This window comes from Punctularia strigosozonata, assembly GCF_000264995.1.
Source record: "Punctularia strigosozonata HHB-11173 SS5 unplaced genomic scaffold PUNSTscaffold_18, whole genome shotgun sequence".
Classification (NCBI taxonomy): Eukaryota; Fungi; Basidiomycota; class Agaricomycetes; order Corticiales; family Punctulariaceae; genus Punctularia; species Punctularia strigosozonata.
Window position 1 is genome coordinate 45,728 of NW_006767450.1, and position 21,436 is coordinate 67,163.

The 21,436-nt window shown below is 53.3% G+C and overlaps 4 protein-coding genes across 4 annotated transcripts; 2 read left to right on the forward strand and 2 right to left on the reverse strand.

The window, feature by feature from the left end:
- Nucleotides 1–3,357: 3,357 nt before the first annotated feature.
- PUNSTDRAFT_138637 (uncharacterized protein) lies at nucleotides 3,358–6,358 on the reverse strand (the record flags this gene model as incomplete). The annotated part of the gene is made up of 7 exons (XM_007388326.1): nucleotides 3,358–3,762; nucleotides 3,814–5,216; nucleotides 5,276–5,379; nucleotides 5,433–5,561; nucleotides 5,609–5,889; nucleotides 5,940–6,062; nucleotides 6,125–6,358. The coding sequence occupies 7 exons, from the start codon at nucleotides 6,356–6,358 to the stop codon at nucleotides 3,358–3,360; spliced, it is 2,679 nt and encodes an 892-aa protein (XP_007388388.1).
- Nucleotides 6,359–8,660: 2,302 nt separating this feature from the next.
- Nucleotides 8,661–9,190, forward strand: PUNSTDRAFT_138638 (uncharacterized protein; the record flags this gene model as incomplete). Its single annotated transcript, XM_007388327.1, has 2 exons — nucleotides 8,661–8,826; nucleotides 8,874–9,190. The coding sequence occupies 2 exons, from the start codon at nucleotides 8,661–8,663 to the stop codon at nucleotides 9,188–9,190; spliced, it is 483 nt and encodes a 160-aa protein (XP_007388389.1).
- Nucleotides 9,191–11,716: 2,526 nt separating this feature from the next.
- PUNSTDRAFT_138639 (uncharacterized protein) lies at nucleotides 11,717–16,292 on the forward strand (the record flags this gene model as incomplete). Its single annotated transcript, XM_007388328.1, has 19 exons — nucleotides 11,717–11,821; nucleotides 12,135–12,500; nucleotides 12,554–12,747; nucleotides 12,800–12,956; nucleotides 13,017–13,094; nucleotides 13,166–13,176; nucleotides 13,226–13,367; nucleotides 13,440–13,620; nucleotides 13,666–13,851; nucleotides 13,895–14,027; nucleotides 14,082–14,378; nucleotides 14,439–14,476; nucleotides 14,525–15,136; nucleotides 15,188–15,199; nucleotides 15,251–15,370; nucleotides 15,426–15,537; nucleotides 15,767–15,854; nucleotides 15,918–16,010; nucleotides 16,065–16,292. 19 exons carry the CDS (start codon nucleotides 11,717–11,719, stop codon nucleotides 16,290–16,292), a joined length of 3,153 nt encoding a protein of 1,050 aa, XP_007388390.1.
- Nucleotides 16,293–19,637: 3,345 nt separating this feature from the next.
- PUNSTDRAFT_138640 (uncharacterized protein) lies at nucleotides 19,638–20,405 on the reverse strand (the record flags this gene model as incomplete). Its single annotated transcript, XM_007388329.1, has 5 exons — nucleotides 19,638–19,702; nucleotides 19,757–20,011; nucleotides 20,066–20,124; nucleotides 20,158–20,211; nucleotides 20,263–20,405. 5 exons carry the CDS (start codon nucleotides 20,403–20,405, stop codon nucleotides 19,638–19,640), a joined length of 576 nt encoding a protein of 191 aa, XP_007388391.1.
- Between the last annotated feature and the right edge of the window lie 1,031 nt (nucleotides 20,406–21,436).

Consider the following 21,436-nt stretch of genomic DNA (forward strand, 5'->3'; position numbering starts at 1 on the left):
GTTCGGTGTCAAGCATATAGTGTCAACAGTGCCCCGCCCTCACCGTCAGCCGCACCCCGCCCGTCGCCAGCCGCGCCCCGCCCGTCGTCAATCGCCCCCCGCCCTCGCCGTCAAACGTGCCCCGTCCTCTTCGTCAGTCGCGTCTGCACTCGGCATCAACCGTGCCCTGTCTTCGACAGTCACGCCTGCACTCGTAGCTGCGCACACCTTAGTTGATGCAGGGTGCGGTCATAAAGTATCGTACACTGCTTCCATCCCCTATGCCCTCTTTCGCCCAACGCCAAGCGCGAGCCGCCAACGCGCTCGCGCTCGGCACAGCTTCCATCCCCCGTGCCAGCATGGAGCCACCGGTGAGGACGCCAGATGCACGCTTGTGCCGCGTCGCACAAGTTTGCCCAACACCGGAGAACATGAGGCCTCCGGGATGCGCATGCACGATACGACCTTCGCAGCTTCCACCCCCCCGCCCTTGCCGTCTGACGCACGACACGACATCCGATTGGCACCCGCTGGCTGGCAGCACCAGCACGGAGTCACCGACCAAGACGCGAGAGGCACGCTGGTGCCGCATGGTATAACTTTGCCCACCACCCAAGACGCAGGCCCCTGTGATGCGTACACACGACACGATCGGCACCCACGACCGGTTAGCAGCGCCAGCACGGAGCCTCAGAGTATGTGTTACTGGGATGTATTGTACACAGTAATTAGCCAACACAGATGACGCTGCTGCCGGTACTGCAGGGGACGTGTCGGGAACGTCCGTTTGGGCCTGAACCGGCTCGTATCAATGCTAGTGACCAAACCTGTCGTACAATTCACAGCTATTGCCACCAGAACCTCATACACATACTGCCTGCTAACTGAGTCTCGCGTGCCTCGCACGTCTCGCGCGTCTCGACAACAAACCGCGGCATCAGCCTCAGTACCCACATACGCCTCGTACCCATACTCATACAGTATAAACTCCGGCTATATGAGAGCTGGATAGACCCCCACCTTCCTTAGCACGTGCCACCACCGTCATGACGGCTGTGTAATAAACCTATGGCAGCTCGTCCTCGATGACCGCCCTATAGCTACGTGTACGGGACGACCGCTCTACAAGGTACCTGATTACGCTGTCGCTATCAAGATCAAACTAACAGACGCGCAACGTCGAGGGAAAGTCAAGGTGATTACATTATGACGGAAACGTCATCGCCCTATGAACACTGATCAATAGGTATCGGGCACGTATCGCACAATGTAAACGGCGACTAGAGAGCAAAACACATCTCAGTACCATTAAGTGCAGCCCGGAAACGGGCACGACGCTGTCCAGTCCTTGGCCACAAAATCCAGTAGCAGCCGAATCGCAGGGTCGCTGAAGCACGACGATAAATCGCTGCAGTATCGGGTATATGTGCAGTCCTCGTATGCGATCCAATATGATCCGATTTCTGACCACAAACTGCAGCTATGTATATGGCACGTGGAGTTTCCACAGCATGGGCAACATGGTAACCTCGGCAAGAAACCCCAGCAAACCAGAAGTCTTCCCTTCCTTGGTCGATCCTGCCCATAACAATACACCCCAGCAACAGCCTGAGAGGCTCTGATAACACGTTAGCATGCTCGCGCTCTCTCCGAGATAAACTCGGGCTGGAGCATGAGGAGGGCAATCCAAGCAGCTCGATCCCGACCTCGGCCACATACTCTAGCAGCATTACGAGGAATTCGCACCGGCCGCAAACACGCCCGCGTCACTTCCTTGATAAACTCCAGCTGGAGCTTGAGGAGGGCAGACCGTGCGGCGCAACCCCGACCTCGACCAAATACCTCAGCAACATCTCGACAAGGTTGCGGGCCGTAAGTATTAGCACGTCTGCTTTCTCTTCCTGACAAACTCCAGCTAAACTTGGGAAGGGCGATCCACGTGGCTCGATCCCGACCTCGGCCACATACTCTAGCAGCATTACGAGGAATTCGCACCGGCCGCAAACACGCCCGCGACACTTCCTTGATAAACTCCAGCTGGAGCTTGAGGAGGGCAGACCGTGCGGCGCGACCCCGACCTCGACCAAATACCTCAGCAACATCTCGACGAAGTTGCGGGCCGTGAATACCGTTCGTCCCTGTCCTCTTTATGACAAACTCCAGCTAAAGTTGGGAAGGGCAATCCACGCGGCTCTGCCCCGGCCTTGGCCAGAAACCCCAGCAGCATTCCGAGGTTCTATGCCAGGACCGCCAGCACGCCCGCGCCGATTCCATGATAAACTCCAGCTGGAGCTTGAGGAGGGCAGACCGTGCGGCGCGACCCCGACCTCGACCAAATACCTCAGCAACATCTCGACGAAGTTGCGGGCCGTGAATACCGTTCGTCCCTGTCCTCTTCCTGACAAACTCCAGCTAAAGTTGGGAAGGGCAATCCACGCGGCTCTGCCCCGGCCTCGGCCAGAAACCCCAGCAGCATTCCGAGGTTTTATGCCAGGACCGCCAGCACGCCCGCGCCGATTCCATGATAAACTCCAGCTGGAGCTTGAGGAGGGCAGACCGTGCGGCGCAACCCCGACCTCGACCAAATACCTCAGCAACATCTCGACAAGGTTGCGGGCCGTAAGTATTAGCACGTCTGCTTTCTCTTCCTGACAAACTCCAGCTAAACTTGGGAAGGGCGATCCACGCGGCTCGATCCCGACCTCGGCCACATACTCTAGCAGCATTCCGAGAGGATTCATACCGGCCGCAAACACGCCCGCATCACTTCTACGACAAACTCCAGCGAGAGCTTGAGAAGGGCAGACCGTGCGGCGCGACCCCGACCTCAACCAAGTACCTCAGCAACATCTCGACGAGGTCTCGTGTCGTGGATATCAGTACGTCCACGTCGTCTTGCGGATAAACTTCTGCTAATGCACGAGGAGGATAGACCTGTCACCCGAGTCCGCCTCGGCCGGATATCATAGCAACCACCCAACATGCTTGTACGTCGATGCAATCTCAGCAATAGGTTGCATCGCATTAAATCAAACATATCTCATTGTTATTCACTCTGCGTCAGCCGATGAACTGGCAGACGGCCGTTTTTTGCCTTGCGTCGTAACTCTCGGTCTAAGTATTGTATCACCCAGAATGTTACCGTGTCAACCCGATATCATACACTGCATGTTAATCAACATCTATGAATCTTTGATTCGACGGCATTAAGCTCATAAGACCTTGCACCAAGTGCAGCGCGTATATCCATTAAGATGATAATACTAGGCATTTCTACATTCAAAGGCAATACGAAAACAGTCATATCACTATAGACGAGGGCGTCTGATGGTGCCGATCCTCATTATCTTTACCGGTAATCGAGATTGCAATGCGCACCTACTTGCGAGGGGGCTGGCCTTCTTTTCCCTCCTCGTCGTTCGCGGACTGGCCCGTTCCCGTTGCAGCTACTGTCAGGACCCAGCATACATCACTCGCACCTTCGGCTAGCTTTTCGCGAAGCTTCGGCTCCTCGGTGGACAAGTAAATACAGACAAGCGAAGCGACGATTGTGACGACGCCGAGGCGGCCATACTTCAGCTCGGGATATTGAGCATTCGGCGGGGGAGTACGAGAATGGGGCATAGTGGTTTTACGCCATCCGGGTTGAAGGGTCGCCCACCAGCAGAACCACCCCACTACATCCCGAGGGGTGTTGTCTGACTTCATCTTCTCAAAGTCACGTTGCTCGCCTGTCATCCATCTCCGAATGATATCAGGGCGATTCGTGATCTTGGTACGGGTCTAGAAGGGCAAATGAGAACGATCTACTAACATCCGATACACGGTACTCACTTTTCGTACGATGAACTGACCTTTGGCTTCGAATACGATAAACACCTTGACCATTTGCAAAAACTCGAGGTGCGAGCCGTAGTCTTGAGAACCCATGAACCTCACCGCGGACGCGAAGTACTCCGGAAGGCTGGAGTCCGCTTCCACTTGTGCGATGAGTTCAACGATCGGGAGCGTCGTGTCCAATTGGCAGCTCTCGGAGGCGGCAAGCTTCGTTGACGCCTTGCGGACGCGGTTGGACTTGCGAGAAGAGATAGCCGCGGGTGTAGTAGCCTTGGGATTCTGCTTAGAGTTGCTAGGAGAGGTGGCCGCCGGATGCTTGGCAGCTGCAGAGTTCACCCGTTCATTACGCTCCTCTTCGTCCAAATCGGACGGAGTAACCCCAAGTGGTGTATTATCTTCGCCACCCTCATCGCCGTCCGAGTCCAAGTCAACCATTCCATCGTTGGGTGCTGGCGACGAGCCGAGCCGTTTGCGTGGGACCCGTACAACCGAGGGTGTTACAGCGCGAGTCGCAGCAGCTGATGACGCAACGAGAGCAGCAGCAGGAGGTGGAGATGCTGCAGCCGCGGCGGGAGGCGGAGGCGCTGCAGTCGCGACGGGAGGCGGAGGCGCTTGGGCCGCGACGGGAGGCGGAGGCGCTTGGACCGCGACGGGAGGCGGAGGCGCTTGGACCGCGACGGGAGGCGGAGGCGCTGCAGCTGCGACGGGAGGCGGAGGCGCTGCAGCCGCGACGGGAGGCGGAGGCGTTGCAGCTGCGACGGGAGGCGGAGGCGTTGCAGCTGCGACGGGAGGCGGAGGCGCTGCAGCCGCGACGGGAGGCAGAGGTGCTGGAGGCGCGGCCGGCGCTTGGGGCGCGACGGGATGCGGAGTCGCTGCAGCTGCGACGGGAGGCGGAGGCGCTGCAGCCGCGATAGGAGGCAGCGCAGTATCAGGAGGCAGTGCAGCGCCAGGAGGGGAAAGCTCAGAGGTGGGAGGCGGCGCCGCTGGAGACGCGACAGGAGGCGGCGCGGTGTCAGGAGGCGGCGCGGCACCGAGAGGGGAAAGCTCAGAGAATGCGTAACTTTCGGCCTGCGCAAGAAGCTCCGCATTGCGACGAGTCTTTGCTTTCTTGTGGTTGGTGGCGACATCCTGGGCCTTGCGGCGCCTTTTCGAAGGGACTGCGTTTCCTGACGAGGGTGCAAGAACTTGTTCCGTGATAGATGCAGCTGCGGCAGCAAGGAACGCGGGGCTGAGGCCGTCTAGAGATGTCGCATCGCCAACCAGAGTCATATCCATCAAAGCGGGGTCGATCATAGAGTCGTACTCCTTTTGAAGTGCAGGAGTTGCAGGAGTTGACGTCGAATAGGTGGGCGATGTTGTTTGAGATCTCTCGAGACTCATCGCCAGACATTCATCTTTTGCTATTTACACCTTCTGTCAGATTTTGTTTTCGTCTGAAGTTACAAAGGAGTCAACTCACACCAAGTTTCATTGCAGAATTGTCGAAAATTCTCTATGTCCGCTTTGTGGTCAGAATTCCAGGACGAATAATCTATTCCTTGCTTGCATTGTCCCATAGACAAACTAAACAATGCACGTCAGCAATGACCTAAGTATCCTCAGTTTTTTCAACTCACTGCAAAGTGTTTACGTCCCCGCCGGCACGAGGTAGACGCCCCCCGCAAGTAACACTGAAGTGCCATCCGGTCTGCTTGTGGAGGCTTTCCACAACGCGTTGCAGCGTGTGGGGTAGATTATCAAGGTACCTGAGAAAAGTTAGATGAGGAGCGGAACAAGTGACCATCGTACTCACTCTTGAACTTGCTTAGCACGGATCATATCGTCGTCGTCGTCAGGATCAATATCGATGTAGCGTTCGGCGTCGTCCTTGAGGTAACCTTTCTCACGGTACTTGTCCACCAGTGCTCTCGTCTGGGCGTCACCCGCCTGATACTGTTCGGATGCCCATTTGTTACGAAACGACGCTTGTTTCTTCTCTGGCCAACCGGCGTCCGTCGCTGCCTTCCATACCACATCGAACGCGGCCTTCACCTCGGGCTTATGATAGAAAAGACGTATCCAAGCATGCGGGAGCTAGTCGACATGTCAGAAGACGGAGGGTAGTCTCACATGCTGAAACGCACCTGGGGTTTTCTCTTCTCTTTGTTCGAGAGATCGAGCGTTCGGGCGCGAACTGGAGCGGCAAGACCGGGTATAAGTGAGGCGGCAATGCGTTTTGCGTTGTTCTGGAACCAGTATGTAGCTTGCTATGAACCGAATTGGCGTCTGATCAGTATCTCGCAGCGTCACTTCAAGAGAGATATCATACCGCGAGTCGATGCGCGCGACGTTCAGCGCACGCGGCACACTTGAACGCCTTCATCACATCTCCACCGTTCTCAAGGATCTCGTCCTCGGTAGGCATCACGGGGAACTTGCGAAGATATTGACCCCATATACGGCCGTAGAAGCCCTTCTTATCGGTGCCAGAATTCACGTAGTCGATGCATAAGGTGGAGAAGAAAGCTCTCTCCTGCTCGTTGAAAACAGATGGACGGGACATAGCGAAATCGTGCGCAGTGGAGTTGGGCCGAGGGCTATCGCAGTATATTGCGTTACTTTCCTTAAAGCTCAGTCAACTTATATACCTCAGCAAAATGCAGCTCTCCGCCTCCTTCGTGGCGATCCCACAACAAAATCTTGCATCTACCGACAGAGTGGCTGTTCTTCAAGGTACGTCTCACCACATTCTCCTCCAGTACTCGGTCTGGATCTGATACAACGTCGACGATAGCTGCCATAGGAAAGAAATCGGCATGACATCGTGCGCGCCAAGCTTTGCCGGTGCCTGTCGTGTAGTTTCTACGCGATGTTTCACTGCACAGAATGGTATCAGTAAAATTTCTCCTCTTTTTTTGCTATGAGTCTCATCGCGCACGTTCCCGATGGGACACATTCCAGATGTCTTCTATAATAGGCTGTTGCACGCCTGCCCAACGATCCGCCGCCTTTCGGCATTTTCCTTGAATTTCATGATGGCGCGGTGATGTGTTTGAGGTGATACGTGACACTGATGCAGCAACACCCTCAAGGACTCGTCCAGTGGCTTGAACATCCGATGCACTGTGGTACTCGTTACCTGCCGCGAACTTGATAGTACATGACCCAGTCGCTCGTGGTTGTTCACCAAAATCATACATCGAGAGCGGAAACGACGGCCTTCGTAATCAAACTTGACCTTCCGGTGCGCTGCGGCATTTTCTGGAGGCAAGACACTGACCTTGCGAGGTTGATACAGGCGCCGATGTCAACGCCCCATCTATTCGACGGCCCTTATGTCATCGGCATAGTGCGCAGGGGTTTGACGATCTGCACCGGTGCAATTTTTGCTACGCTCCGCATATTCCATATTGACTCTGCGAAGTTCGTAGTTGCATCCGCAACGTCTGCGGCAATGATCGCAGGTTGTCAGGTCCGGCAAAATGCGAATCGCGAGTATCATCGTCCATGATATTCATTCAGATTGTCTCCGCCGTGACGATACTACGGGACGTCTTTGCCACATATGTGTGTCTGTGCATTTCCTCTCTCTCTGATCTTGACACTCGTCAACAACAGCAAGTTGAACTCGTGTTTGGCTCGATAACCCGACCATCGAGTTCGTTGCGGCATTTCCCGAAGGCAAGACACTGACCTTGCGAGGTTGATACAGACACCGATGTCAACGCCCCATTTCCTTGATGGCCCTTATGTCACTGGCATCGTCCACAGGGGTTTGAAGATCTGGTCCGGTGCGGTTTTTACCATGATCCGCAAATTCCATATTAACTCTGCGAAGTTTGTAGTGACATCCGCGATGTCTAGTTAACGATTGCAGGTTGTTAGGCTCGACAACATGCGAATCGCGAGTATCATCGCCCATGGTATTCATTCGACACCATATCTTTTCCACATGTGTACGGTACATTTCGTCGCCCCGGTCACGACACCCAAGGTAATATTCTATTACTACAGCTCCGGTGTAAAGCAGTAATACGGCCCTCCCGAGGCTCAGTATGTAACATATACTCTGCGTGTCGTCATTCATGATTAGTTCCACGGATCGTGAGGAGGTTAACCAGGAGATGCGGTGTCTTCATGCTGACGCGCCAATACAGGCCGAGTCGTCCTCGACACTCGGCCCCGCTCCTTCCTGCCGCCGATTCACCGCTGTCAGTTTGTGGCATCATGTGATAGCGGTGACAGCGGCTTTTCGCCTTGCTTCATCCTATATCCGAGCTTCGAACTAAGTGTCTCTCGTTGTCTATGGGAAAGATAGGTTCTTTGTCCGAGGGACATCATGCTTTCACATTCCGTCATGGCATGTATACTGTCATATACGCAAACTCGTGTCAGCGCGCGATTTGATGCGCACTTCTTCGTGCCCGAGTCATGGGTGTAGATCTCCTCGTGCTCGCTGTGATAGGGCAAGGCAGTGCTACTCGTGGTTCTTATCCCTTGCGCATTGACACATGTTCGCCGCAATCCACAACCGCATGCCCCATCAAACGCGAGTCCCGCCTACTTGTCGTACCCTGATCCTCAGCACCCTGATCGTCCGTGAGTCGTGCCATAAGTCTAGCCTTGCAACAGGTATCTGCCCGCTGCGCGCCTTTGAAGTTAAAAGCGGCGCTCTCCTTCGTTTGCGGCCAAGTTCCTTTCCCCCCGTTTCATCGTCGCTATAACTCCTGCAACTCTCGCTCAGCTCTCGCGGTTACGCTGCAGGTGTTGCGCTCACCAGCGGTCCGTCTCGTCACAACACGTTCGCACTGTTTTCTATTGATGCCGCTTGCCGCGCTCACTGCTTGTTTTGTTGTAGGCCCCTCATGGAGGAAGGAGGTTACGAGTCGCTTCTCAAGGCGACGAAAACGCTCCAAACTGAGCGCCGGGAGCAAGAGTCTACCGCATCCGCGGTACAGGCATCTCCCAGACGTTTGAACGAGGCCCAATCAGCGTTCAGGATGTTGTCTTCGCTCTGTCACCTCTGGCTTGGTACGCATATCTCTTTAGCTTTTCGACCTTGACTGACGCGTGAACAGTGACGCCTGCTCCACGCTACAGTAATTCCCCGTGGCCGTTCAGCTTCCCGCGCGCCCCTCCTCCGTCCCCATCGCCCGTATACGAGTTGCTGGACGAAGCATCTCCAATTGGTCGTTTCGCTACTTACAGTCTTGCCCCGCCCCTCCCGCCTTCTCCGCCGCCGTCCAATCCGCCCTCGTCGAGGGGTTCCCCCACGCCATCCCCTACTTTTGCTCCGCTTCCTATGTCGGGTTTTTATCCTTTCTATCGTTCATCCTCAAACGGGCCAGGTGGCAATAATGATACGGCATCGCGCGATGCCTCGTCCTCGTCTTGATAATATATTGCGTTGGTAATCCAGATCGGAGTTGCACGTGTCGATCCCTCCTCGGTCAGTTGGACCGTCTATTGTACGATCATCCCACTGATCATTCACACAGAGTTATGGTTGTTTTGCTGACAATCACTCGGAGCATATTTTGCCATTTCTTGCTCGTTGACATGCGATGGAGCTGCTGCGTGCCGGTGCCGGCGCCCCCGCGTTCATGGGAAACAGCCTGTTCGAGCGCCTAATAAAAAATGTTCGCTGCGTATATACTTCGGCACTTTGTATGTTTTCTCGTCATCCCACGATTCTCGAATCTATGTATCACCTATCCGCTCAAACACAAAATGTACTGCCGCACATACATTATAACATGCCAATATTCATTACGTGTCGCATCATGCTGGTCTTGTGCAGGAATGGACAGTAGCGGAGAAACAAATGTGAGCACTTGATAGTCGTTCGACGTTGCGCCTCGACGGCATCGTCGACATCGTCTCCTTGCATCCCGCCACCCCATCCCTTAACCTCGTCAAGTGCAATGGGATAAGACAAGTCATATACCAACGACCCGGCAACACATGCTATGAGAGCAACCACTCGACCAACCAAACATATCTTGTTTAGCTCGTTATCGCGTCGTCTTCTGAAGCGTCCCAACGCAGATCGGAGAGTGTACGTCCATCTGTACACCTACACAGATAAAAGTAATCTAGGCAGTTACACAGATTCCAAATCTCCTCAACAGGTATCCAGGAGTATACGCTCGAACCTCCATACATCGCGAGCAATGATTCCAATCAGTGACGCTCCGGGTCATACATCGATGTTGAACGCTACCACGTATCTGCTTTACTGCACTCATATTTGCGTACGGTTTCGAAGGCAGCTTGGATTCCGATACCAGGTGGTAGGCAGGACTCGGAAACGACAAGCCTCGAGCTAGTAGAGTTCCGATAGTACCTTGGCATTCACTCATCACAACGGCACCAATGTCACTGAACTCGTATCTAGTTCCCCGTGATCAGGCAGGTGTCAACGTTTTCCCCCTACGCTTACCATAGTCGATAATATGTAGATGTCATTCAACATTACCGTCAGAGGATATATCAAGGACGAACCTTAGAGCTATCTGAGCTGGCGGTGAGACTGATGAGATCGTGAGATTCGATTCCAGTACCATACATGCCGTATGTGTCTGCTTGAATGTCATGAACCCCGCCTTTCATCCTCATCATGCCTAGCATCACCGCCTGAAGGTCCATCCATGTAGATAACGGCTGTCTCAATGAATACGTACTCATTGGTTACTGCACATTTTGGTGCTGGGATGGAGAATAGCGGAGGAACAGTTGCGAGCACTCATGCTTCCGACATCGTGACTTGACCACACGACGTCGCATCCCACGACCCTTTTCATCGACCTCGTCAAGCGCAATGGGCCAATATGATACATACTCAGTTGACTCCACAATACCTCAGCAATACACGCTATGAGAGCAACCACTCGACCAACCGAACATATCTTGTTTAGCTCGTTATCGCGTCGTCTTCTGAAGCGTACCCGATGCAGATCGGAGAGCGTACGTCCATCTGTACACCTACACAGATAAAAGTAATCTAGGCAGTTACACAGATTCCAAATCTCCTCAACAGGTGTACAGGAGTATACGCTCGAACCTCCATACATCGCGAGCGATGATTCCGATCAGTGATGCTCCGAGTCATACATCGATGTTGAATGTTACCACGTATCTGCTTTACTGCACTCATACTTGCGCTCGGTTTCGAAGGCAGCTTAGAATCCGATACCAGGTGGTAGGCAGGACTCGGAAACGACGAGCTTCGATCTAGTAAAGTTCCGGTAGTACTTCGGGATCCACTCGTCACAACGGAGCCAATATCACTGAGCTGGTATGTGATTCCCCGCGATCAGGTAGACTTTAACGTTGTTGCTTCACGCTGGCTATGTTCGATACGTGGATGCGATTCGGCATCATCTTCAAGATCATGAATGAATTTGCGATTAGCAAACGGTAAGATTGGCAAGACCGTGAGATTCGATCTTCGATCTCAGATGAAATCTTGATCTGACAAGCATTGCAGTGCTATCGGGGCTTCACCGAAGCTTCACCAAGCTGTCTAAGGCGGCGTACTGTATTACCGCTCGCCTTTCTCGTTGCCTTACGATCCCGCATCACAAAATCCTCGGCTGAGAATGTGGCGTTTGCCAGACCAATGCGCCCACGTGGTCATCTCCTGTGCTCGCTGGCACAAGTTACCTTTGGCGTTCACGTTCCTCCTCACCCGCTACTATTGCTTAAGAATCCGACGTGCGCCCGCTACGTCTTTATGCCCCGCAAGATCAAAATACCAAAGTTTCTTGGAAATGAACCCGCGAAAACGGCACTGGTAACTGCAAGAGACATAGAATTGAAGATATCGGCACGAACAGGACGGCTTAGCACCACCATCACACATGCCAAACGAACGCACGACGAGTTTCTCGCATCTCAGGATGAAGCTACGCCTGTTTCCATGGATCAAGATGAAAGGGGAATTGTTTCGGGGAGTGGATCGAAGGATGCGGGGACCGCCAAGAAGCAGCGTCCACAGAGGAAGTTGCCGACGAAGACGATTGGGGTGAGTGTCATGGAATCGTTGTGAGGAAATATGACGTAGCTCCATCAGTACCGTATGCGACAGTGGATTCGTGAAATGAGGTCCAAGTTCCTCGACGGATTGTTGGCCCAGGAAGCTTTGCCGGCTGATGCCATTGCTCCTTGCGGCGTTTGCTGTTCTTCAACACAACCCGGGAAGTACCGCTGTCAGGATTGCTTGGGAGGATGCATGATGTGCAAGGATTGTATGGTGACCGACCATAGCAGCCTCCCGCTCCATCGCATTGAAGTGAGTGATTGCAAGATTCAGTCGTATAACCTAACGTATCGGACAGTACTGGGATAATGATTGCTTCTGGCCGACTTCGCTCCGCGAGCTGGGGCTTGAAATCTGCCTAGGACACCCTCCTGGCGAGCCGTGCAGTGGAACTCACCCTGCGCACAAGTCGTTCCTTGTCTTCGACGCGAATGGCTACCATTCGGTCGATATTCGATTCTGCGTATGCTCGGCTACCCCGCCGTGGAAGCAACTACTCGATGTTGGGTGGTATCCGGCCTCTAGTCAGGACCCCCGCACGGCATTCACGTTCGCTTTTCTCGACACATTCCACCGCATTACGCTTCAGGGCAAGATCTCGCTTCACGACTACTATCTGTCGGTCACGCACAAAACAGACAACGCTGGACTAAACAAACCAATGGTAAGTTAGGTACTTATGCTATTCACGAAGACTGATGAGCCGCCGCATCTCAGTCACGATATCATGAAGCGACATTGGCCACGAGACAATGGTCTCATCTCATGTTGCTCAAGCGGGCAGCTCGTGGACACGACCCGTTAGGTATCAGCGAGACACCAAACGGTGCCCTCGCCGTTCTATGCCCCGCATGCCCTCAACCGGGTTGGAATATTCCAGACGACTGGGATCAATGTTCCCCCGAACAAAGGTCGGCTTGCGTGTATCCGTGTGGACTTCATTAATCATTTGCATATCTATAGATGGATATACACGTTGTTCCTCGCGCTCGATGCTTGCTTTCGTCTGAAGAACAAGGATAGGAAGATCAACGATCCGGAACTGGGCAGTGGTTGGGGATACTGTGTTGCAGAAGCTCCATACCAGGAACATCTCAAGTCGTACGTCGAGGTCGAGGAGGTGAAACTTCAGCGATTGCTCTACAGTTGTATATCGAATACGAACTGATCCTTCCCATAGACTACAGCTCCGTGCGACTCGACGTTCAATGCGATCAAACACATGAACTCGACGAATTCCAAGCCCGGTGTTATGTCTGTGAGCGGCGTCGGCGCCGTTAAATGCGCAAGACATGCGTTGTCCGGCCTAACGGAGTCGCCGATCTACAGAAAGGAGAGAAGTACGTATTTCTCCGTCCTATCCCAAAGAGACACGCTGAACACTTCCAGGTACGTGTCCATGGATTACATTCTGTGGTCCACGCTTCTTCTCGTCGGCTGCATGCTTCCGATCGCTATCAGCTATGACATCGCATGCCAATGGAAACAGAACCTTTGGAAACGACATGCCACCCTCCCCACCACTTTTGCGGTGCTTGGGGGACTTGGCATACGATTTTTTATTCCGAGCATGCATATCCGCGATCACACATTACTTTGCCAGACAGAATTGAACTTCCTTCTTCATGAAAATACGGGCCTCACGCATGGTGAAACGATAGAGCAGGAGTGGGCCCATATCGGCGGCATTGCTACCATGACGCGGGACATGGGTCCCGCGGCACGTCACCATACGCTCAACGACCATTGGGGATCTTGGAACTTTAGGAAGACCGTCGGTTTGGGTAAGCTTACGGACACCTAGTGATTCAGATACTAATCAATCGTAGGCACGGCGATGTACAAGTCTTTGCTCTCTACGTTGCTAGAGTGTTCACGGCACCAGCGTATCTACGAAGAATATACCGCCCGATTCAGCCCAGCTCTCGTCTGTCAATGGGAGGCTATGATTCATCAATGGGAGCTTGACCACAAGAAACCAAATCCATACGACGAACCCGAACAAGGCGAGGATAGTTTTTTGTCAAAAGTTTGTTCTCTGAACTGATACAAATACAGCCATCAACGTCGGTCAACTGCGGAAAGCGCTCGCCGAACAGGATGCGCAAGAGGCTAGTATGAGGATTCCTTCGCTGCATCCGACGTCCGCGAATGCGTTTATTCGACAGGGCTTCCTTCTACGCGATCAACAGTGGGTTGCTCTTGAAGCGTGTACGACTTGGATTGATCTGTCCATTTGTTGCAGATGGAACATTCGTTATCAGGCACAGCAAATGAAGGCGAATGCTACGGACACGGCGATGTCTACGCTACAGGAGCGCCGCACAGCACTCTATCGGAGTATTCAGAACTGGTATGACGTTCAGGATTCCTACATGCCGGCAGCCATCACGCGCCGTTCCCCTCGGCGTGCAGAAAGCGGCGAAGAGTTCGAAGCGACCATTCGGGCCGAAAATCTGGTGATACTGATGCCGTCTGATATCGCCCTTCCTGAGCTCCGTAACTCCGGGTGTGTCGGCGACGTGATTGACAAGGAGAGACAGTACGTCACTGCACGGATGAAGGACGGCCTAGTCAACGTCCGACACTTTCTATGCATTAGAACTGCTGCTCGGCGGAAAATGAAGCATTCGTTAGGAGGTAAGGAAGCCTGACCACATATTACGATCCTTGCTCACGAATCGTCAGGCCAGAAAGAAGGAACACGGTCTAAAACGCTTCTCGGGTCAGTCTCAAAGAAGTTACAGCAAGCTGTCAACGTCTACCAGACATCGTACACGGCCGTCAAGATTCTGGACCCAACAGGCGACTGGACGAAGCACTACCATTACCTGTCTGACGACGACGTCCGCGGCCCTTTTCGCGACGATCAGCCGGATGAAGCGGAACGGAGGAGGACGCCGTCGTGGATCTGGACCGTCCCTGGTACCCAGAAGAGATCTGCCGAGACTGACGACCGTGATGCCGACGAACATATGCGGGGCGAATGGGCAAGGCAACGGGCGCGATCACGAAGATGCGCGGAGGAAGTCGTGTTGCTCGTGGAGGAGATGCGACGTGTGTTGACGTTTCTCCGCGCGAAGGCGGCATGGTGGGAGAAACGGCGGGAGCTACGGGTTGTAGAAGATCGCGTTATGCGCGGACTTGACGCTTACGCTTGCCGTCAAGCACGCATACTTACCAAACTTGGCACAGTGTTCGCGTTACAATGGCTACCATTGCTCAAGATTTCCAACCTTGGAGGCGACTGGATACCAGAGTTTGACATCAGAAATAGTCCGCTATCTGGTGTCCCAGCCGGTAAGCGCTCCTCTCTAGTGTATGTGATGACCTTCCCAACGGGAAATGTAGCAGCCGCCACCGGTGAGTTCAGCGAGCACTATTTTCAGAACGTAAAATCTGACAGGAATCTAGATTTATCGTCTGCGGCCTCTTCAACTACCGATATGCCGCGGCCAATCACCGCAGCACAGACTTCTACCAGCCTTGGGTCAGCTGTCGACAAAACATCCGCTGAACACGCACCATTCGAACGTCAGCCATCTGTTCAATATATTGATATCCGCCGCTAATAATGTACCTTTCTTAGCGTATGCCGCGCGTGGGTCAGAAGACACCGATAACGTGAACGATGAATTCGATTCGGATCCAGAAGATGAAGATAGTCACGAGAGCGAAGCAGAAGATGAAGAAATTCCAAAGTGGGCGCGTATCGACGACGACATGCAATAACGCAGCGCGTCTCCATAGTTCTCCTTGTTTGCCTTAGGAAATAAACAACCATTTCCGTCTGTCCTGTGAACGAAGCATTGCACGATGCAATGCTCAGACGTGTAAATAATCCTGCGTGCTCAACCATCACCCCGGTGTGTTTTACTTCCTACCCTCCCTAATGGCTCAACCGTCTTGTCACTGCATTGAGAAATCCAGAGAACGCGGATCTGATGGGCGTAAGCTCGCCTTGAGCACGATGATCAAGCAGGAGCCATGCTTAGATGCGCACTGGGAAGCGATAAAGGTAAGAGGCTACGTCTATACTCGAGCAACTTGATTCTCATGAACGCACGCAACATGAATGTAGGAGCGCATTTGTAAGTTGGCGTTCGAAATGCTGGCTATCGGCCGCATTTATGACGATCAACCAACGTTCGCCACCGCTTTGGTCGTCTGCACGGTACGTTGTTGCAATGATAAGTACACTTTACCTCCGATGCTGACGAATACCCAGGTCGCTAACGATGAAGACTGGCAGTTCTTATGGGACTACGTCGACTTCTGGCCGCTTCGCATATACCTTCGGTTTCTTCTCTCTGCCTACGCGCGTCCCGCAGAGCCGGTCGGTATCGCCTTGAAGCTCAGGAAGACATTCGATGATTATCGTGTGCATCATGAGTCTGCCACTGCATCAACTGCATCCATACATAGTGACGACGGCACCGATTCTCTCGAAAGCTAAGTCTACAAACGATGTTCTGAGGTATGTCCTCCCGGACACTTCTCTGCTCCAGATGTTTACGAAAACGAATGACGCGATTTCGGCAGTCTCTGCGCGAGTGCCCTCCCTGCGGTTCTCTCTGCTTGCCGCACAGAGCAAACTTGTCCCACTCGAATCCCTTGATCATGCTGTACTCCACTGCCTTGCGTATCTCAGGTAGAAACATTTTTATCGTAAATTATCGCAACATACACACACGAAACGAACTCGTAATTGCGCATCGTACAGGATCGGGCAAGCGGACAATTCCTCGGTATGTAACGTGTGATTGCTCCTATCCACTGGAATGCACCATGTTGGATTGCTACGTGTGCCGAAGTCTGATGACGGCCCATTCATTCCATCTTGCCACCGAGTCCAACCTTACAGGACTCCTCTCCCAACGCCAGTCATACGCGCACACACGTAGTTGGTTTCAGATACCTGAGAAAAGCGAACATACGTCAGATAAGCCATGTGAAAGCTGAGAATGAACGTACCAGAACATCTATGCGAGGCCCGTCGTATCCTTCCGGCCGCACCTTTTGCAACCTTGCGAGTTCGATCACCGGCACGGTTGGAGTCTCGACTTGCATCAGCTACATGTACACCCATGTAAGTACCTGACATTGAGAGCCCTAATGCCAGCAACTGTCCCACTAACCTCCAACCGCAGATGAAACACCATGATGTCTGCTCCACGTGGGGGCCGATGGTTCTACATGATGCTGGAGCTCATATCGTGAGGTATTTCCTGGTCATGCGGTACGGAGAGACAAATCGTACCCTCCGAAAGTCATGTCGATTGCGTCGTACGTGCGTAACTAGAAGAGATAGCACCGAAGTCGGAAGCAAGAAATTAATGACGTACCAACGCACAGGTTGCTACACTTCCGGGTAGCGCAGAGGAAGAGCACCCTGTTTCCATTGTATGTTCAAAGACAACTTGACACGTATTAGTCTGAGTACGTACCAGAAATCCCCCAGCGTCCGCCTCCGCTCCCTGCCAGCACGTTAACATCCGTCATCAAAGCTTTCTCCGGCCGCAGCAAATTTCCTCAATCATTGCTGACCCTGGATGTCGAGTGTAGGTCTTGACGGCAGGTAAGGTGAAGTGAATGAGAGTCAGAGGGGATGAGGATAACCATTCGAGAGTCGCTGGGGTCGTTGGAGGCCAGGAGGCCCGAGGTGTCCCGAAGCGGAATCGGTCACGTGATCGGCGATAAGGATCCGCGACTCGCGCTCAGACGGGTTCCTCGCCGTCTGCCGCGCTGCCGATCGGCTTTTCATCAAGTATATTGAAACCCAGCGGTGAGCCCTTCCCCTTCTGTTGTGAGCAATGCTTGATATGTTGTAGACTAAATACTACTCACAATGGCAATAAAAAATCGTCCGTCGTCTGGCATTCGAGTAACGGTCAAGCCTCAGCCCAAGGTTAGCATTCATCTTTTGTACTCTAGCAATTGCTAAGCGTACATGTCAGTAATGAGAGTGGTGATAGCGGAGTCTGAAGTGTTCGACGAGTTGCCGGATCGGGATAGAGAGTGCGTGCGAGTTGGAATGTGAAGTACCTGTGCCGCATGTCATGCCGTGGCCGAGTATCAGCGGAGTGCTGCCGTTCAATGCATGACCTCGTTCCTGAGATCTAACTCGATAGAATAGCCGATCCACATCGAATCAGAGAGTCCACCCTACCTACCTACCTACCTACCTACCTACCTACCTACCTACCTACCTACGAACAGCCGCAATACGCCCTCGCGGCGATCATACCGATCACAACTATACGAACTCAGTAACAACGCAATCAAACCTACCGGAGCATTGCATTGAAAATGTGCGCTCGCGATCACGAAACCGAACAGGGATAACGACGGTGTAAGGTGCTTGGGGTGTTTCCTTGGAGCAACCGTTGCGAACAACAAGTCGTCTGGATGAGTTGCAGTTTTTAACGAAGTATGTGTGCGAGACAACGGAAATGACGTACCCGATCGCGGATGTAATAATTGTACGGGAGCGGTGGCTGTATAAACGCAGCTGGAATATGTGAATGAAGCGGCGTCCGGACATCATCAACAAATCCCTGCAGCGCGTGCACGTGCTAGCGAATATGCACAGGGAACAATGTGTGCGGTTCCACTTGAATCGAGCGTGTCGGCGCAGTGCAGACGTAGCTGGGATATTTGACGCAGCGAACGCTGCGTATGCGCAGTAGCTCCTAATAGCAAATGCGGCACTTAACAGGGTAAATACGAAGATTAGCTGGATGTGTGCAACCCCATAGATTGGACGAGTCAGCAAAGTGTAAAGGTAGTTGAGGTATTTGACAAAACGACGGTAGCGCATGCGCAGCAGGTCCTGAAAGCCAATGCAGTGCTTACCAGGGTATGTACGAAGGAAGCGAGTGCTGTGCGTGCGCAGCAGGTCCTCGTAGTGGATGTGTTGCTTACCGGGATATGTCCTCAGACGCGGTGGGCATATGTGGGCCCCATTCAGGTCGAGCAAGGCGGCAACAGTGTAGAGGTAGCTGGGATATATGACCAAGCGAGGGCTACCGGTGCGCGTCAGGTCCTCGTAGCAGATGCGGTGCTTACCGGGATATGTTCTTGGACGCGGTGGGTGTATGCGGCCCCATTCCGCGTGAGCGAGGCGGCGGCAGTGTAGACGTAGCTGGGGTGCGTAGAGAAGCAAACGGAGCGCGTACGCGGCGATGCGGTGCGGCCCTTACCGGAGTATATGTGACGAGCCAATTGATATATGTGGATCCATTGAGGTCGAGCGAGGCCGCGGCAGTGTAGAGGTAGCTGGAGTATATGAGCGAGCGAGCGCTACCGGTGCGCGTCAGGTCCTCGTAGCAGATGCGGTGCTTACTGGGATATGTTCTCCGACGCGGTGGGTGTATGCGGCCCCATTCCGCATGAGTGAGGCGGCGGCAGTGTAGGCATAGCTGGGATATGTGACGAAGTGACCGCTGAGCGTGCATTGCAGATCCTCGTAGCGATGCTGTGCTTGCCAATCTTTGCTGAAGTGTGTTGATGAGATTGCAGAGAAGGTGGCTGCCTGTGCATGCTCTTTATTTGGTGGCAGTGCATCACGGTCAGGAGCAACCAACGCTACTTGGTGCAATATATAGTCGAGGCTGTTGCTGCGCTTGCCTGCGGGTGCTGCAGTATATAGCACAAGTGTGATATCACGCGCATTGCCACGGTCTCCTTTGACTGTGTCGACAGTGCAGATTTTGCTGTGTTTTATAGTTGAGGTAGACAACTGCGTTTTCTACATGACACTTTTGTGGCAACTGCTGGGATACTTCTATTGAAACAGTCACTAGGGCTGCTCGTATAGTGCCGGGTCTTCGATCGCAGATACATCGACGGCAACGGTGCCCTCCGCTACATTTGCAAGTCGTTGAGTGTTATCCGCATGTGATGTTCACAATGACAAACCTTGAGCAGACATTGTTGCCCTCAATGTGCGAGGGCTGTTCATTGCTTGTGTGTCGATGGACGGGGTCTCATCACCGGTCATTGGCAAGAGCTTCAAGGTGTGGACCGACAAGTTGACTTCGCCCTGAGCCGACGCAGATGACGCTCCTGCCGGCACTGCAGGGGGCATGTCGGGAACGCCTGTTTGGGCCTGAACCGGCTCGGATGGTGCGGGGTCTTCGATCGCGGACATATCAATGGCAACGGTGCCCTCCGCTGCATTCGCAAGTCGTTGAGCGTTATCCGCATGCCATGTCCACTACAACGTACCTTTGGATGCCTCCAACAACCCCGTGTGCGGTGATGACTTGCGTGCATGTGTAACACGCCTCACCAACTTTCGGCCAGGAGGTGGAGCTTACTTGCGACCTCCTGTCTCGTTAGACTTCGAAGACATCGTATTCGAGTCCAGAAGGCTGTTGGGCACATTAGAGGTCCCGTGAATCAATGAATATGCAATGACTTACCTTCGAACGATGCAGCAGTGAGTCAAAGAGAGTGGCAAATCGGTGAAACAGGAGTGAAAAGATGAAAAGCCGGTGACCTCCGAATGCGGGTGTGCCGCCGCAGTCATCGCCTCTCGACCCTCAGGAGCCTCCTTGGTGTTCATCATGGACTTCGGGCTGCCGGATCTTGACGAGATCGTTGAATACAGGCCCGTCACATTGCTGAACCCATCGCGTGAGTGGAAAGTCAGACATAACCCAGTCGACACACTCACCAGTTTTGCAGTCTTCATACATGGGCCAATGAACACATTTACATGCACAATCTGCCCCTCACAGCGTCAGCCAATGAACCTGGCAAAGGCACAACGACACGAATATACAGACGAACACACCTGTGCTGTTCGTGCCCGCGATACCCCTATCTTGACCTCCAGCCCCTTTCATAGCGCCGTCGATCCGCAAGATGACTGGACACAAGCTCTTGAGTCAACACTCTCGCCAAGTTATACCCTGCATTCGTTGGATCCACAGGAGCCTGCCATCAACAATCAGCTTCTTGACGAAACTGATCCCTGGCTGTCCTCAACCAACCATCTTCTGTTACCAGACTCCCCATGATGCGACCATTGGACGGGGCCGATAGGTGATGCAGAGTCGATTCCTGGATCCCCTCCTTCTGTTCATGGACCAGCACTCGACTCAGATCCTCCAGACACCATTTACGATGACTGGGGTGGCAGCCTAGCATCGTCAAAACCTGTTCTGTTGCGAAAGCGTGATATCTTACCAGAGTCCATCGCCGATGAGGTTGAGGAAGAAAATCCATGGCTGGAGGATCAGACCGGTTGGCCAGCCGCTGTCAATGACTTGGATGATGACGATGAACCACTTCCCGCGGGCATAGATGCAGAGTATGATGATGAGCGATACTGGCCATGGGCGGGTCGTGGAGTGAGTGAATAGAAAAGGTTAGACAAAAGCATAGCTAACCTCGTGCGCATCAGGCCTGTACAATGGATATCATGTCGGCATTTCCTCGTGCTTCAATATCCGAATCCGGCCTGGAGGGTGCGAAATGGTTTGCGGAAAAAAATGGTGCAACCCGAATCCCTTCAGTCAAGCGGGTGAAGAGATATCGCCGAGACATCCAGCGAGTAGCCGGCATCAATCCTCAGATGCACCAAGGCAATCT